This window comes from Rhinoraja longicauda, chromosome 11 (assembly GCF_053455715.1).
Source record: "Rhinoraja longicauda isolate Sanriku21f chromosome 11, sRhiLon1.1, whole genome shotgun sequence".
NCBI classification, from domain to species: Eukaryota; Metazoa; Chordata; class Chondrichthyes; order Rajiformes; family Arhynchobatidae; genus Rhinoraja; species Rhinoraja longicauda.
This window is the reverse complement of record NC_135963.1, coordinates 26,882,955-26,900,732: the sequence shown is the minus strand read 5'-3', so window position 1 is coordinate 26,900,732 and position 17,778 is coordinate 26,882,955. Positions and strand designations below refer to the sequence as shown.

Genomic DNA, 17,778 nt, shown 5'->3' with positions numbered 1-17,778 from the left:
GCCAATGTACAGGAGCCCACATCGGATATACGGGATGCAGTAGATTAGATTAGAGGAGGTGCATATAAATTTCAGTCACTTGGAAGGACAGCTGTGGTCTCTCGATGGAGTCGAGGGAGGAGGAACGGACTGCTGTTATATCTCCTGTGGTTGCAGGGGAAAGTACGTGGAGAGGGGGTGGTTTAGATGGGAAAGGATGAATGAACCAAGGAGTTGCGGAGGGATGTCACCTATCCATTTTCTCCAGAGATGCTGCGTGACCCGCCGTGTTACTCCAGCATTTTTGTATCTATTTTTTTATTAAACCAGAGTCTACAGTTCTTTGTTATTACACATAACAGTTTCCAAAAGAGTCTGCTCGTTTTGGAGGGGAGATGGCCACATATTTTTCCTGCACTCTGTACTTACTATCTTTCCTGACAGTCACCTATCCACTTTCTATCTGCACCTTGAGTGTAACTATCTCACGGGCGGCACAGTGGTGCGGCGGTAGAGTTGCTGCCTTGCAGCGCTTGCAGCGCCGGACGCCAGTTTCAATCCTGACTATGGGTGCTGTCTGTACGGAGTTTGTTCGTTCTCCCCATGACCATATGGGTTTTCTCTGAGATCTTTGGTTTACTCCCACACTCCAAAGACGCACAGGTTTGTAGGTTAATTAACTTGGTGTAAGTGTAAATTGTCCTTAGTGTGTGTCGGAAAGCATTCATGTGCAGAAATCGCTGGTCGGTGCGGACTCGTTGGGCCAAAGCGCCTGTTTCCGTGCTATATCTTGAAACTAAACTCCAAAGCATGATCTCTTTCACCCGGATGATCCCAATGTCATCCAGCGCCAACTCCAGTTCATGCAGCTGGATACACTTCCCACAGTTATCCAGTCCACCTCCGGTCTCCCTGACTTCCCTCATGCTGCAGGATAATACGAGTACCCTAACTGCCATCTGTACTGCACTAAGAACAAGGAAGAGTTGTACAAAGCAAAAGACGTAACCTATCTTGCCTTCACCCTTGCATGCAGCTGCTCCGCTACTCCCTAGACGGCAGCTCCCAATAGACTGCTCCATTAGTGCCTGCCTTCCTTTAATACACCACTAGGAGCAGTCACTCCCAGATGCCTATGGTTGCTTTTAAATCTCCCACACTGCTCCTCCTCGCAGCTGCTCACTCGCAAATATGGCACTCAGTCTGGCAATTTGTCTTATTGTATTCAGGATGACATTGGTTGTTTCAAACTGTTTCAGTTATGACTTTACACTCAAACACTCCTTACAAATGCCACTTAACCTGATGGGGTGCTATTGGAGTAATGGTGATTGCAATCGATCAAACATCCACAGGGTGGCAGAGCAGGAGAGTGTTTTCTTGTGTTCTTAGACAATGAATTAGTGATAGTTGATTCAGTCCAGTGTTTTATTTTGTTCAATAAATAAAACTCCTGTCAATAGATTAAATCAAATTGCAATTCTATAGATGGTCTTCCTTATTTCCTACCTTTTGAAGCAGTAACCTATTTAGTAATAATCAGCATTAAAGACTTTGAAAATGTATTCAAGATGTGCTCCATTACAAGAGTAACATTTAAAAAAAAATCTTGATTAACGCAATCAAAGGGTACATTGTTTCTAGAGCTTGAACAATGTCCTAAATGAATAAATTTACAAAAAACTAGGTATTAGTTCGATTAGCTATTATCTATTAGAGCCAGTTATAGATGATCTTACCAGGAGTGCTGAGAAGAAAAACTTGGTCAAACGTTTCAGTGAAAGTAGCCTAATCAATGCAGTGGCATTGCCAGAAGAGCTGCATGCTCACAGCTGTATTGATCGGTAGACCAATGGTACTGTAAATTGCTCCAAGTGAGCAGTTGAATGGAGAATTTGGGAAGAGTTGGTGAAAATATGGGGTTAATAAAATGGGGTTTGTGTAAATTGGTGATTGATGGTTGGTGCAGACTTATGGAGCCGAAGGGCCCATTTCCATGTAAGATGAGCACGACTTGCTCTAAAAAAGTAAAAAAGCAAAAATATGGATGATGGAAATCATCATTAATAAAAACAGGAAACTCTTTAAAATACTAGCAAAGATAGACACAAAAAGCTGGAGTAATTCAGTGGGACAGGCAGCATCTCTGGAGAGAAGGAATGGATGACATTTCGGGTCGAGACCCTTCTTCAGACTGGTTAGGGATAAGGGAAACGAGAGATGTTGATGGTGATCTGAAGAGATAAAGAACAATGAATGAAAGAAATGCCAAAAAGTAACGATGATAAGGAAATGGGCCATTGTAAGCTGTTTGTAGGGTGATAATGAGAAGCTAGTGCGACTTGGGTGGGGGAAGGATAGAGAGAGAGAGAGAGTGAATGCCGGCGCTTCCTGAAGTGAGGGGTTCAATATTCATACCACTGGGCTGTAAGTTTCCCAAGTGAAATATGAGATACGGTTCCTCCAATTTGCCTTTAGCCTTACTCTGACAATGGAGGAGACCGAGGCCAACAAGGGGTCTGTGTAGGAATGGGAAGGTGAATTAAAGTGTCCAGCAACCGGCAAATCAGGTAGGTTCATGCGGGCTGAGGGAAGGTGTTCTGCAAAACGATTGCCCAGTCTGCGTTTGGTCTCGCCGATGTACAAGAGTCCACATCTTGAACAACGGATACAGTAGATGAGGTTGGAGGAGGTGCAAGTGAACCTCTGCCTAACCTGCAAGAACTCTTAGGGTCCCTGGAGAGAGTCAAGGGAGGAGGTATAGCAACAGGTGTTGCATCTTTTGTGTTTGGAGGGGAGGTACCTGGGGAGGGGGTGGTTTGGGTGGGAAGGGATGAGTTAACCAGGGATTTGCGGAGGGAACAGGCTCTGCGGAAGGTGGAAAGGGGTGGAGATGGAGAAATGTGGTTAGTGGTTAGATCGTTTTGCGGAACACCTTCGCTCACCACGGGTGAACCAACCTGCTCTCCTGGTTGCTGGACACTTTAATTCTCCTTCCCATTCCTATACAGGCCTTTCTTTCCTCTGTCTCCATTGTCAAAGTGAGGCCTATCACAAAATGGAGGAACAGCATATCATATTGCACTTGGGCAGCTTACAGCCCAGTGGTATGAATATTGATTTATCTCACTTCAGGTAGCCCTGGCATTCCCTCTATCCCTCCTCCACCCAAGTCGCACTAGCTTCTCATTTTCACCCTACAAACAGCTTACGATGGCCTGTTTCCTTTATCGTTACTTTTTGGCATATCTTTCATTTATTGTTCTTTATATCTCCACATCGTCTATAGCTCTCGTTTCCCTTGTCCTAACCAGTATGAAGAAGGGTCTTGACTTCTCGACCCAAAACGTCACCCATTCATCCTCTCCAGAGATGCATCCTATCCTGCTGAGTTACTCCAGCTTTTTGTCTATCTTTGGTTTAAACCAGCATCTGCAGTTCCTTCTTACACATAAAATACTAGCAAGTCAGGCAGCATTTGTAGAGAAAGAAAATGTCTCTAATCATCTGCATTTCATCAAACTATACATATTTGAAGTTTCAGTAAAGGTGATGAGAGAACAAAGGGAATGGCTGTGGCGAATGAGAGAACAGAATGGTGGTGGTGTGGCTGAGAAAGGATGTTGAAGGCTTTGTTGTTGCAGCTAACTAGGTTGTGAGTGAAGATGAAAGAGGGAATTTATTTCTCCAGCTTTGTCATCTCTATCCTGATGATGACCCTTTCAAGATCAGTCTGAAGACGGGTCTCGACCCGAAACGTCACCCATTCCTTCTCTCCAGAGATGCTGTCTGTCCTGCTGAGTTACTCCAGCATTTTGTGTCTACCCTTTCCGCATCAATGGTTCCAAGATGCAGGTAGTCCCCAGGTCACAATGGTTCCATTGCTGTGAACTGTTCATAAGTCAGAAATGAACAGTGTATGGGAGAGGATCGCAGAAAGTTCGTAAGTCATAGGATCAGGATTATGCCATTTGGCCCATCAAGTCTATTCCGCCATTTGATTATGGCTGATTTATCTTTTCCTCTCAACCCAATTCTTCTTCCTTCCCCCCTGTAACCTTTGACACTCGGTCAAATAGCTGAATGGGAGAATAAACAGGTGCGGGAAGTGCAACTGCCAGCAGACCTCACTGACTCAGAGAGTGAGCGAGTGAGTCTGCTCAGTACTCTCAGCTCTGCTCAGCTTGACCCAGACCCTGACTGTTGCGCTTGTTGAGTGCAGATGGGGGGCTGGGAAGAGAAGGAATATGGAGATGTTCCATACCCACCTGGCAGAAGATGCCTGCAACAGCCTGCAAATTTATCTCCGTCCTTCCTGTTGTCTCCTCGATGTTCTTTTGTATTTACGAGGTGTCCTTGAGTTGTCATTGATTACCAGAAAAGATCTGCTTCGGCACAGGAAATGAGCAAGCAGGAATATAGCAGATAATTGTGATACTTTTGTTTTTTGGAGAATCCAGGATATTCTTGTGCACATTTCACAAAGTTTACTTGTTCTGTGATTTACTTCAGCAAATGGAACAATGGCTCTCTTTTATAAAGGCATTGGAGAGTAAAAATGACCGTCTTGCACAGCTGAACTTTAATGGGTCAACTGGGCTTGTATTCACTGGAATTTAGAAGAATGCGAGGGGATCTTATAGAAACATATAAAATTCTTAAAGGATTGGACAGGCTAGATGCAGGAAAAATGTTCCCGATGTTGGGGGAGCCCAGAACCAGGAGTCGCAGTTTAAGAATAAGGCGCAGGCCATTTAGGACTGAGATGAGAAACAACTTTTTCACACAGAGTTGTGAATATGTGGAATTCTCTGCCACAGAAGGCAGTGGAGGCCAATTCACTGGATGTTTTCAAGAGTTAGATTTAGCTCTTAGGTCTTAAGGAATCAAGGGATATGGGGAAAGAGCAGGAAAGTGGTACTGATTTTAGAGCTATGATCATATTGAATGGAGGTGCTGGCTCGAAGGACCAAAAGGCCTACTCCTGCACCTAGTGAGACCATATTTCTAGTGAGACCATAACTTGAAGTTTGTGCCGACCTGAGTTCCTTGTTTAAAGAAAAATATTGCGAGAGAGTATAACAGAATGTTCACGACTTATTCTTGGAATGATGGTATTGTTCTTTGAATGATATTGTTCTATGAAATTAGATTAAAGAATATTTGCATACCATAGAGTGAAGGTTGAGTGATATCAATGAAACATGTTAAATTCTTAGAGGATGCCTGAGGAAATTTTTCCCAGCTGGTTGTGGGATAAGGGATAGGCCATATAATATCGAGATGAGCAACAATGTATTTATTCAAGGGATATTAATAAACTCCTATGAGCCATGGCATTTTTGAATACAGAGAAGGCTCAGAGCAAAGTGCTCTGTACCTACCCCTTTATTTAGATTCTTGCCTGTGTCAAGTAACTCTCTCTTATTGTGAGCTCTATTCAACAGGCTAAATGGGTTTTAAGTACTCTACATGACCCGCCTCATTGATTTTTATTTAATTTTGGAAGGACAGGACATGCATAGTACATTGTAGGGGCCTGGAAAATGATGTTGAGCAGAGAGACAAGTACTTACATTGTTCCCTGAAAATGGTGACACGGGTAGATGGGGTGGTAAAGAAGGCTATTGAATACAGAAAGTGGGATTTCATATCACATCTAAACGAGACATTGGTGAGGTTACATCTGTGTACAGCTCTGGTTGTCCTGCTACAGGAAGGATGTTATTAGCCTGGAAAAGGAGTAGAAAAGATTTGTGGGGATGTTGCCACCACTTGAGGGCTTAAGTAATTAGAGGCTGGAGAGATTGACTGATTGAAAGATACAACATGAAAATAAACTCTTCAGCCCACTGAGACCACATCAATCATTGATCAAGCCTTCACAGTAGTTAGAACAGAATATAGAACGATATGGCACAGGAGCTGGTCCTTCAGCCCACAATGTCTGTGCGAACATGTTAGTGTTACCAAGACCAACTCTTTTCTGCCTGCACAGAATCCTTATACCACCACTCCCTGCGTATCAAAAAGCCTCTTTAATGCCACTACCACAAAACTTGGAAAAACAATACTTGCCCCCCACATCTCCTTTAAATGTTGCTCTGGCCACCTTAAAGTTATGCCCTCTAGTATTTGATATTTCTATCAGGTCTCCCCTCAACTACTGATGTTCCAGAGAAATCAGTCTTGTGCAACCACTCCTTGTAGCTAATACTGTCTAATCGAGGCATCATTCTGGTAATCCCACCAGCTAGTGTGGTGCCTGCCACTGTATGTTTCTTTTTTTTCCTAATCAGATGTGCAGCACTTTGGTCAACGTGGGTTGTTTTTAAATGTGCTATACAAATACAATTGACTTGACTTGACTTGACATCCACTCTGTACACACTAGGGGCAATTTACAGAGGCCAGTAAACCTCCAAACCTGCACATTTGGGAGGAAACCCTTGCAGTCACAGGGAGAATGTGCGAACTCCACATGACAGCACCTGAGGTCAGGATTGAGCCCTGGATTCTGGCGCTGTGAGGCAGCAGCTCTACCAGCTGCACCACTGGCTTGGACTGCTGTTTCCTGGGGTGTAGGAAGCTGAGGGGTGACCTTATCGATGGATATAGAAAAGATGAATGGTTACAGTCCTTTTCTCTGAGGAGAGGAGTCCTGAACTAGAGGGCATAGTTTTATGGTGAGAAAGAAAATATTAAAAAAGGACTTGAGGGGGTTTCTTCACGCAGAGCTTGGTTTCCCTGAAGTGGTGACGTAATGGGATGAGGTACACTTTGGATGAGCTTCATCACCCTTTAGGACTGCCCAGAATCTCCAGGAAATTATATTGATCTGCAGGTTGCTGTTGCAGAAACCGAAAAGAAACTATATTTTGACAATTAGCTAATTGAATGTTCAAGAAGGATATATTAGCAAAGTATATTTATTTGTCAAGTGGAATGGGAAGGTGGTGTAATCTGAGGATAGTTTTATTTGATTAACTAATTATAAGAACATTAAGGAAGGGTGGTTGGAGGTAAGAAAGCCTTGAAGGGCGCTATATGAGGAATGGACACAATCAGAATTGGCACTTGACTGAAAAATATGGTAATAATCATATTCTATAAATGAGAATACATCTGAAATATTGCTGTGTAATAGTTAATGCCGTGTAGTATTAAAGAGACTGATGGTTGCTGGAAAGAAGCAGTTCTTCAACCTGGTGATCATGGATTCCAGGCTCCTCCTTCCCGATGGTGGTTGTTAGATGGGAGCGTAAATATGAAATACAATGTATATTTTGAATACAGTGGAAATTCTTCCACTTTCCAATTCCTCTCCAAGCCGCACACTAACACAGAAATAAACTGGTGTACCTTCATCACAAATGCGTTTAATTCTTGGCATTTTCTTTCCAACAAAATTGAAGGAGTACTTTTAGCAGAAGGAATCCAATGGTTCAAGGAGATGGTTCATCACTACTTTCTCAAGAGAAATAAAGGCAGGACAACAAATGTTGGTCCTGCAATAACAATAACCTTGAAAACAATTTAAGAAATTACAAATTGCAATGTAATTGGAAAGGAAGTTTGAAATACTTGTCTGTCAAGAAACATCCGTGGTGAAAGAAATTAGAACTTCAATTCAATGATCAATTACTGATACAATTCAAGTAAAAACACCTTGTCTTTCATTTTTTTAAGAAGACACCACTGCAGTAACTCAGTAGGTCAGACAAGTCTCTGGAGAACATTGTTAGGTGATGCTTCGGGTCAGGACCATACATCAGACCAATTGTACTAGGTGGGGAAAGCTTGAAGAGACGTGGGGTGAGACAAAAGCTAGCAAGTGGATACAGCTGAGAGGTATTGATAGACCAATGGTTGGACACGTGCCAGAGATGAAAAGCCAAGGCGGGGAGGGTAAGATAAATGGAATGGTTGGTATATGTAAATGGCTGGTATATGTAAAAGGGCAGCAACAGCTCATATTCTGCAAGGTTAACTTACAACCCAACGCAGGATGGGACAGTAGTGCAGCAGTAGAGGTGCTGCCTTACAGCGCCAGAGACCCGGGTTTGATCCTAACTATGGGTGCCGTCTGTATGGAGTTTGTACATTCTCCCTGTAACCGCGCGGGTTTTCCCCGGGTGCCCCAGTTTCCTCCCACACTCCAAAGACGTACAGGTTTGTAGGTTAATTGGCTTCGGTAAAGTTTGCGAATTGTCCCTGGTGTGTAGGATAGTGCTAATGTACCAGGTGATCGCTGGTTGGCACAGTCTCGGCGGGGTGTTCCCGTGCTGTATCTCTAAACTAAATGAAATTCTCCGATTTCAGTTAAATAACATACAAGCATAAAATAACATACAAAAATAAAATCCTTGCCAACCACAATTTTGTACTCAAGACCAGCGACACACAATCTAGTCGACTGCGACGCCTAAGAAACGGAGTCCCCCAAGGCTCGGTACTGGCCCCCGTGCTCTTCAATCTCTATATCAGCGATCTGCCACGCACGATCTCGCGCCAGTATGGATATGCAGATGACCTGGCTCTACTGCACTCGGACAGGAGTTGGTCAAATGTGGAGGATGTGTTTTCGGCGGATATGGAACTTGTCACAGGCTACCTTAAGACCTGGAGACTAAAACTGAGTGTGGCAAAAGCCAGCATAACTGCCTTTCACCTGAACAACAAGGAAGCTCAACGCCAGCTAACCGTCACCCTCAATGGGTCACCCCTACCCTACAACCTCTACCCTACAACTAGAGGGCATAGTTTTATGGTGCATACCTTGTATTTCGTACATACCTTGGGGTGAAACTAGATCGGCAGCTGACCTACAAGCAACACCTTGAAGCTCTCCGTGCTAAAGTCTCGGCACGGAACAACCTCCTGCGTTGCTTGGCTGGATCGTCATGGGGCGCCAGGACATCTACTCTCCGAACCAGTGCTCTTGCACTCGTGTACAGCGCCGCTGAGTACGCCGCCCCAGCATGGTGCCGCAGCGTGCTAGACGCCACCCTCAATGACACCATGCGGATCATCACCAGCTGTCTACGCCTTACTCCGACGGATCTCCTGCCGGTGCTCGCAGGTATTGCACCCGCCAAGCTTCGCAGAGAGTTCTTCACTCATAGGCTAGTGTGCAAGGCCCCATCGGAAGCCAAACATCCTTTGCACCACCTCGCCCAGGATTCACAGCAACTGGGACCTCAACGCCTGTCATCTCGTCTCCCCTTCTCCCGTCACACAGCGACCCTCTGTGGCTCCGGTTTCAACATACTAGGAACATGGAGAACCAGCAGGGAACAGACATCGCGACCTCCTCAATTCACTGTCGCACTGAACACCACAGCCCCACCCGGCTCGGACATGCCCCGCAATGAGTGGGTCGCCCTGAACGGCCTCCGTACAGGGGTCGGCCGGTTCAACGCCAACATGCATCGTTGGGGTTTGCGTTCATCAGCAGCCTGTGTGTGTGGAGCAGACCAGCAAACAGAGCAGCACGTCATTTTCGACTGCGCTGTCCTCCGCCCCCCTGGTGGAGGGGTAGACCTCAAGGCCCTCGACAACAGCACATTGCACTGGCTGCAGCGCCTGGAGAGCGTCACATAATTTCTGCTGCCTCAAACACATGAAGAAGAAGAAGAAGAACATGCCCCCCACCCCGCCTTTTCACTTCCCCTTTTTTTCTCCCTTCTGTGCCCCACCTGATTGTGCACTCATTTCTCCCTTTCCCCTTCCCAACCCTCTCCTGTCCCCTTCCATTTATATTCCTTCTTCTGGACACCTTTCACTTCTTTCTTTATCTCACACTTTTTATCTTTTCATCTCTGCCCTTTGACCAACCATCTGCCAATCCAAAACGCCCCTCATCTGCATCCCCTATCACCTGCCACTTGTCTTGCCCCTACCTCTTCCAACTTTCTCCCGCTAACTATAATCAATCTGAAGGGTCCTGACCCGAAATGTCACCTATCCATGTGCTCCAGAGATGTTGCCTGACCTGCAGAGTTACTCCAGCACTTGTCTTTTTTTTTGTAAATCAGAATCTGCAGTTCCTTGTGCCTTGCCTTTTTGCAAGAAGCTTTACAACATGAATTCAACACTGAATTCAATAGTTTATCATTGTAAACAACATTTGCTCTTATTTCCAAATGGAACTGAGGAATTTATGATTATTTGAAAAGTTGATCCCACACAGTTTGTAGAGTCAAAGTTCTTGTCTATTATGTTGCACTAGATACTACCAATTTGCTCCATTCATGACTTTTCAGTGCAAGAAATCAAAGCTCTGTTGTGGGGTCATCTTACCTTGTCTTCAGCAGGTTCTTACTCTCCACAATTGATATGTTTAATTATTTTAATAAAATGTACACAAAAAACAGTAAATTAATCTGTTGTAATGAATGTAAATGAATGTAAAAAAATATCAGTAGAACAATGGAATTTCAATTTAACAGCTGCCTTGTCTTTGCATTTAAATGTTGTATTTAAATTGTATCCATTCCCATCCCTATTGTGTTTGCTAGTTGTTGCCAAATTTGGTTTTATCCTCCATTGCAAGATGTAAGAACATCCATGTTGTTCATTAATAATACAATGAAAGACAAGCTCATGGCATTCCATTTTCATGAATGGATAGAGCGTTAAATAATTCAATTTGAACTTTAAAAGTTCTCTTTAACCTTGTTGTATGGCTTATCTTTGGTTTTCTGTTATTTTCTGGTTTATTTTTGCCATTCTTTTGATTTTGAAAGTCGTGTATATTACTACAAGTAGAAGGGGAAGTGAAAGCAATCTGATTATTTTATTTACTTGGTTTTTGTTACGTATTACTAGTTTAAATAATGCGAACAACATTATATTTTCTTACAATGTGAAATTAAATCATTTGTTATACAGATATGACTTTTAGGCCTGTACAAGGGCAGGTGGCATGATGTAGACCAATTCTTTTCAGAAAGTCTAACACATTAATTATAAACTGAAATTGTGCCAGCAAGCCTGGCAGTTTCTGTTGAGATAAATTGAATATTTTGAATTATTGACCTTTGTTATTAAAGCAATCAGATTTTAAGCAATTGTAGATTCCAGGGAAGGTAAAGGGAAGAAAGAAAGGGTTCTGTTTTAGCATGGAGAGAAGGAGATTGAAGTGACAAGGTTAAAAAGATACAAGATGAAGTATAAAGAAGCACTAGATGGGTCGATAAGAAATGTAAATGCAAGAACTACCTACAGTAGTTTTCCAAGTAAATTGATTATCAATATTTATCTGAAATTGTTAGGTTCAATGCCGAGTATTGGACTGTAAAAGTATCTATCTGAAAGATGAGATACTGTTCCTTGAAGTTCTGTTGAATATCGTTGCAACATAAAAGGGAAGGGTGGGGGAGTTCAAGGACAGGAAGGTTGACGAAGTAGGATAGAGTTAACATGACAGGAAGCTCTGATCCAGTTTGTGGACTGAACAAAGCCTGTTTCACAGAAATCATATTATAATTAAGTAGAGTAAAGAGCTTAAAGTGGAGGTGCACAGTAAAAAATGATGTATAGCAGAACAAAGGCAATTACTAACGAGTTCATGCCATAGAAATTGAAATAATTTAGCCATTTGAGCTACTTCTGTATATTCTTGTACACTTTTGAAATGTGGAATGTTTGTTTTGATAGTTAATCTTTGCAAATATAGCCTGAACTACGCCTTTTATACAATACAAAAATTGCATAATTTCTATATGTGCTTAATTTACAGCATGGCCAAGCATATCATTCTATCTTAAACAATCATTAAAATACAATAAAACCTTTGAGATATATACTGGGAATTTTTTTGTTAGCACTGATCAAACTTAAGATTAGTAAATATTTGGTGCACCTGTCTGGACATAATTGCTATCTCCCCCATTTTGATATACAAGAATAAATGCTAAGTTGGGGAACTATCCAACTGATGGAAACCAGAAATCTTGCTTAAACTTTCTCAGGCGATATCCGATACTCCTTCAAATTCTTTTTGTGTATTCTCATTTGAATTTTTTGACGAATTAACAAAATAGATCATGAAAGCAGGGTGGTAGACTTCCGCTCGGGCTTTGATAAGGTTATGCGAGGTAGATTACTCTGGAAGATAAGATTGTATGTGATCCAGAGAGAGCTAGATAATTGGATACATAAATGGCCTGATGGGAGGAAGCAGAGGGTAATGGTAGAAGGTTATTTGCAGACAGCAGGCCTGTGATTAGTGGTGCATCTTGGGTCAGTGTTGGACCCATATATGTTTGTCAACTATTTTCATAATTTATATGTGAATGTGTAAGGCATGGATAGTAAGTTTACAGATATCTGTAAAATGGAGGTTGTCGTAGATAGTGAAAAGGGTTATCAAGTATTGCAATGGGATCTAGATTAGCTGGGTAAGTGGGCCAAGGAAAGGCAAATGTAGTTTAGGACAGATAAATGTGAGGTGTCATTTTTGGTAGTCAAATCAGGGTAAAATTTTCACAATAAACAGGATGACCCTGGGGTGTTTTAGAGCAGAGGAACCTAGTAGAAAGTTCCCTGGAGGTTTCGTGGACAGGATGGTGAATAAGGCATTTGGCATGCTGGCCTTCATCAATAAGGGCACTGAGTATAGAATTTACGATGTTCTGTTGCTGCACATGTATTGTTGGTAAGGCTGCACAGAATATTGCGTTCATTACCTGTTGTACATGTGTATGGCTTAATTATACTCGTGACAATATGATTGGTGTGGATAACGTGCAAACTAAGTTTTTCACTTCATTTTGGAATATATGGCGATAATAAATCCACACCAATTTCAGCACTGTGACTGCAGAATGGCTAGAAATGTGTTTTCCATGCAACAATTGGCTCAGTTCCTTTCTCTTCAATTGCTGTTCGACATATATAAAGCTGAATTTGTGCTCTGATTGGTTCCCCGATTGATTTCTTCAATATTTTCAATGTCTCTCAAACACACAAACTTGAACTCATCCTGACAACAAGCATTTGAGTTTTTATGCACTGATGCTTGTCCTACCACTCTGACAATAGATGAATTAGAATGGTTTGGATGCAAATTGTTGCAAAAGCAATGGGGTAGTTTATTTGTTACACTATATAATTGAAAAACTTTGCTGTGGCCTGAGGCTATTCCGCTGGTGGACAACTCGACAGCCACCTGCGCTCGGGGCTTGGCGGCGCGTGAAGCGGTTGACCACGGTGAAGAAGTGGGTCATGCCCCGGGATGGCGGCAGCGGCCCCACGATGTCCACGTGAATGTGCTCGAACCACTACCGTGGGACGCCGAACCCCTGCAGCGGCGCACGCACGTGTCGCTGGACCTTGGCGGTCTGGCACGGGATGCAGGTGCTTGCCCAATGTGCAACCTGCTTGCACAGCCCGTGCCACATGAAGCGGGAGGCTACGAAGGCTGTCGTCGCCCGAATGGAGGGATGGGCAAGCCCGTGGAGCACCTCGAACACCATGCGCCGCCAGGCGACGGGGGCGATGGGCCATGGCAGGCCAGTGGAGACGTTGCACAGCAGCGTTGCGCCCCCAGGACAACAGACAATGTCCTCCAGCTGCAGGCCCGAAACTGCCGTGCGATAGGTGGCCGTTTCCTCGTCCACCAGCTGTGCGGCTGCCAAGGCGGAATAATCAATACCACCGGCCGCTTGGAGAAGGGCGTGGACCGCAGGTCTAGAGAAGGCGTCGGCCACCCTGTTGTACGTACCCTCCACGAATTGGATTGAGGTGGTGTACTCCGACACGTACGCCAACTGCCTCTGCTGCCTCTGCGCAGACCACGGATCCGAAACCTTGGCAAATGCGAAGGTGAGCGGCTTGTGATCCGTAAAAGCAGTGAAGGGCCTCCCCTCCAGGAAGTACCGAAAGTGGCGTATGGCGAGGTACAGGGCGAGGAGCTCACGATCAAAAGCGCTGTAATGTCGTTGAGCGCCGCAATGGTGCCTGCTGAAAAAGGCGAGCGGCTGCCAGCACCCCTCAATGAGATGCTCCAGCACCGCCCCGACCGCCACCTCGGAATCATCCACTGAGAGGGCGGTTGGGGCATCCTCCCTGGGATGGACGAGCATCGTGGCCCCGGCCAGGGCCTCCTTGGCATAATCGAACGCCGCTACTGCTTCGTCAGACCACTCGGCCTCCTTGCGACGACCAGTCATGAGGTGGAAAAGCGGGCGCATGATTCCTGCTACCGCCAGCAAGAAGCGGTGATAAAAAGAGACCATCCCCACAAATTCTTGGAGGCCCTTAACGGCCGAGGAAGTCGATGGCCGTCACCCCGAAATGGCACTTGGACATGTTAACAGCCAAGCCGTACGCGCTGAGGCGCTGACACAGTTGGCGGAGGTGGGTGCGGTGCTCCTGCCGCGAGCGGCTGGCCACGAGTACATCATCCAAATACACGAATACAAAGTCCAGGCCACGGCACACACAGTCCATAAGCCGTTGGAAGGCCTGTGCGGCGTTCTTCAACCCGAACTGCATCCTCAAGAATTCAAACAGCCCCAACGGTGTAATAATGGCTGTCTTGGGAATGTCGTCGGAGTGGACCGGAATTTGATTGTACCCGCGCACAAGGTCCACCTTGGAGAACACCGATGCTCCGGCCAGGTGGGCATTGAAGTCCTGGATTTGCGGGACCAGGTACCTGTCGGTGACGGTCGCATCATTCAGGCGACGCTAGTCCCCACACTGTCGCCAGCCCCCGTCTGCCTTGGGGACCAAGTGGAGCAGTAACGCCCATGGGCTATTGGAGGGGCGCACGATGCCCATCGACTCTATCCGGCGGAACTCCCCCTGCGCTAGACGGAGCTTGTCCGGTGCAAGACGCCACGCACGGGCGGCCCGGTGGTAGGGATGTGGTGCTCCACCCCATGCTTGGGGGTGGACGAGCGGAAGTGGGGTTCGATGATGTCTGGGAAATCCGCCAGGATGCGCGCGTAAGTCGCATCCACGGACGACAGGGGTCCAACGTGCTGGAGTGCACCAGGCGCTGCCTCCTGACATCCACGAGCATTGAATGCGCTCGCAGGAAGTCGGCACCCAGCAGCGGCTGGGAAACGTCGGCGATGACAAACCCCAATGAAAACCAGCTATGGCCGAAGTTGAGGGCAAGCTTGCGGTAAGCGTAAGTACTGATAGGGCTCCGGTTCGCCGCAGTGAGGAGGGGGCCGCGTTTGCCCACACGGATGTCGGCGATGGAAGGAGGCAGGACTCTCACCTCTGCTCCAGTGTCCACGAGGAACCGACCCCCGGTGCGGCGATCCCGAGCGAACACGCGATGGATCTGGCCGGCCGCCGAAGGAATCACTGACGGCCGGCACCTATGTTTCCTGGGAAGGCACAAGGCGGGCAACGTTGCTTGGCTGCTGGTCCCCAGCGGCGGTGATAATAGCACCAGCCCCCTCTGCTGGTGTCCGGTGGTATAGGCGATGGTGCTGACTGGGCCGATGGAGGCCCTGACCTGCTGTGCGCCTCCCGATGCCGCTGAGACAACAGCCAGAGCTTCCAGTTCCTCTTGACGGGCCATCCACAGTTGGTCAGCGTGCTCGCCCAGCACCTCCGTGTTGGTGAAGGGATCGCTGGCGAGCTGCAGGCGGATGTCGGCTGGGAGCTGCCGCAGGTAAGTTTGTTTGAACAAGAAACAGGGCTCATGGTCACCCGTAAGGGCGAGCATGTCTTCCAGGAGGGCCGACGGCCGACGGTCACCGAGGCCCTCCATACGCAGAATCCGAGTTGCCCGCTCGGAGTCGCTAAGGCCAAACCTCCTGATGAGCAGGGCCTTGAGGCCCGCATATTTGTTAGCTGCCGCGGGGGCGTGGAGGTAAGGTTTAACTCGCCTCGCAATCGGCTGGTCCAGAGCGCCGACGACGTAGAAATATTTGGTTTCATCCACCGTCACGCCCCGCACAGCAAACTGTGCCTCTGCCTGCTGGAACCAGACATCAGGCTCTTCGGTCCACAAAGTCAGGAGCTTTAGCGCGATGGCTTCGAGGTCAGCGGGACCGGGTTGTGCATTGTTCTGGTCCATCACGACGCGTGATGAACGTCGAGGTCACCAATGTAGTGGCTTGGACATGGCCAGAAATAGGCTGGAGGCCAGGCAGATTTTGAAAGTTCTTTCATGCAAGTTGTGAGCATCCACTCACAACGAGTTCCACCGAAGGGATGAACACTCCCCAAAAAGCCCTGGGTAGAAACCCCATAGCCTGTGCGCAGTCCCTGTCCAAGTGCCGAGGGGACTGACCCTAGGAGTGGCCTAATATCCTAATACTGTCGTATTTTGGAGAATAACACATGTAAGAATGTACATTTAAAGAAAAGTTTCAGATTCTGAAAATTTAACATGAAGTAACAAACATAGACATAGTGGTCAGACATTGCACATGAAGAGAATGTTTTGTTTTGGGCACAGTCTCTTAAATTCCGTCATAAACTCAGATTGTTAACTGATTTTAGCCTTTCTCTTTTCATGCAATTGTTGTGAATATTTCTACATTTTCTATTTTTAGTTTAACAACAATGCAAGATGTAGTTAAAGTCAAATGTAAACATACTTCTATACACACACTCGCACTCGCACTCGCACTCTCACACTCACACACTCACACTATTTGGCCATTGCAGAACAGAAGGAGTGAACCCATTACAAAGAGTTTATGTAATTTTGATTAGATGTAGCCCATGGAAACTGTTGTATAGCACAATCATTAAATTAGCATTTCTGAAGATAAATGTTCTGCTAATATTTTTTCATAATTGGATGATGGGGAATAAAGTTTGATGTTATTTGCAGGAAATATTTGATTAGGAAATAAGTTTGATGTCATTTGATTAGGAAATATTTCACTTTCATACTTTTTATATTATTTAAATTTTAAAATACTTGTGCAAAATTGCAGGAATACTGATTAATTTGACTGTCCAGATTTTGTTTTAATGCTAGCATTTGAAATGCGCAGATTATTTTATTAATTAGGAATGTGTTTGAAATCTGCAGTGGATGTGCTGCAGATGAATTTATTTCAACTTTATTGTGCATTTTCCAGTTCTAAAACAAAATGCATGCAAATTTAAATTTGCATTAGGAATTTTCTTTGAAATCGGGAATGGTAGCCACATGTGAACCTTATGCTCTGCAATGTTTGGATTCTCTCTCATTCGGTTTCTTAACATTGCTGTGCATTTGGCTGGTGATGTCACTGCTTGCTTCACCAGGCTTTTTGGTCTCTCTTTCACAGGGAGCTGTGATTGGTATAGACGATGAGGATGACAGCACCTTCACAGTTACAGTGGATCAGAAGACATTTCATTTTCAAGGTGAGAGCAGAGCAATTTTTACTTGCATTTGAAGTGCCAAAAGCACTCTGATTGTGGAAATGTTGAATGAAAACCTGGGCTTGAAATTTTGCACCTGAATATAAATTTTAAATTTGGACTTGTGAACTGAATCTCTGCTGAACATTCTAGACCTCTATTATCTAGCAGAGTAAATATTGGGTATTTGACTTCACACTGTTAATGTGTTAATTGAGGATTCATCTTCACCAGAATTTGGATATTATGTAAAAATGAAGGAGGAGTTTTCAAGAGAAAAACAGTGCTGTTATCTGTTTACGATTTTTATGAACTGCTGGATGCTCTTTTAACTGCTGCTGTACAGCCTGAAGACTGGCAGCACAGGCAGGACAGCGACTGAGCCAAGCAGGGTTGTGCCTCTGAGTACTGCAGATGTGCATTAACGGGAAAGCTGAAAGCAGCATTCGACTTTAAGGTGGAGAC

General features: G+C 45.2%; 1 protein-coding gene across 2 annotated transcripts in view; it reads left to right on the top strand.

Moving 5' to 3' along the window:
- The window catches only part of osbpl9 (oxysterol binding protein-like 9), a 126,169-nt gene that overhangs the window by 14,365 nt on the left and 94,026 nt on the right, over positions 1-17,778 (top strand). For both annotated transcript variants that reach the window (XM_078408541.1, XM_078408539.1), the window contains exon 3: positions 17,238-17,316. In XM_078408541.1, coding sequence (XP_078264667.1) covers positions 17,238-17,316 — 79 coding nt within the window. The remainder of the gene's footprint in view (positions 1-17,237; positions 17,317-17,778) is intronic.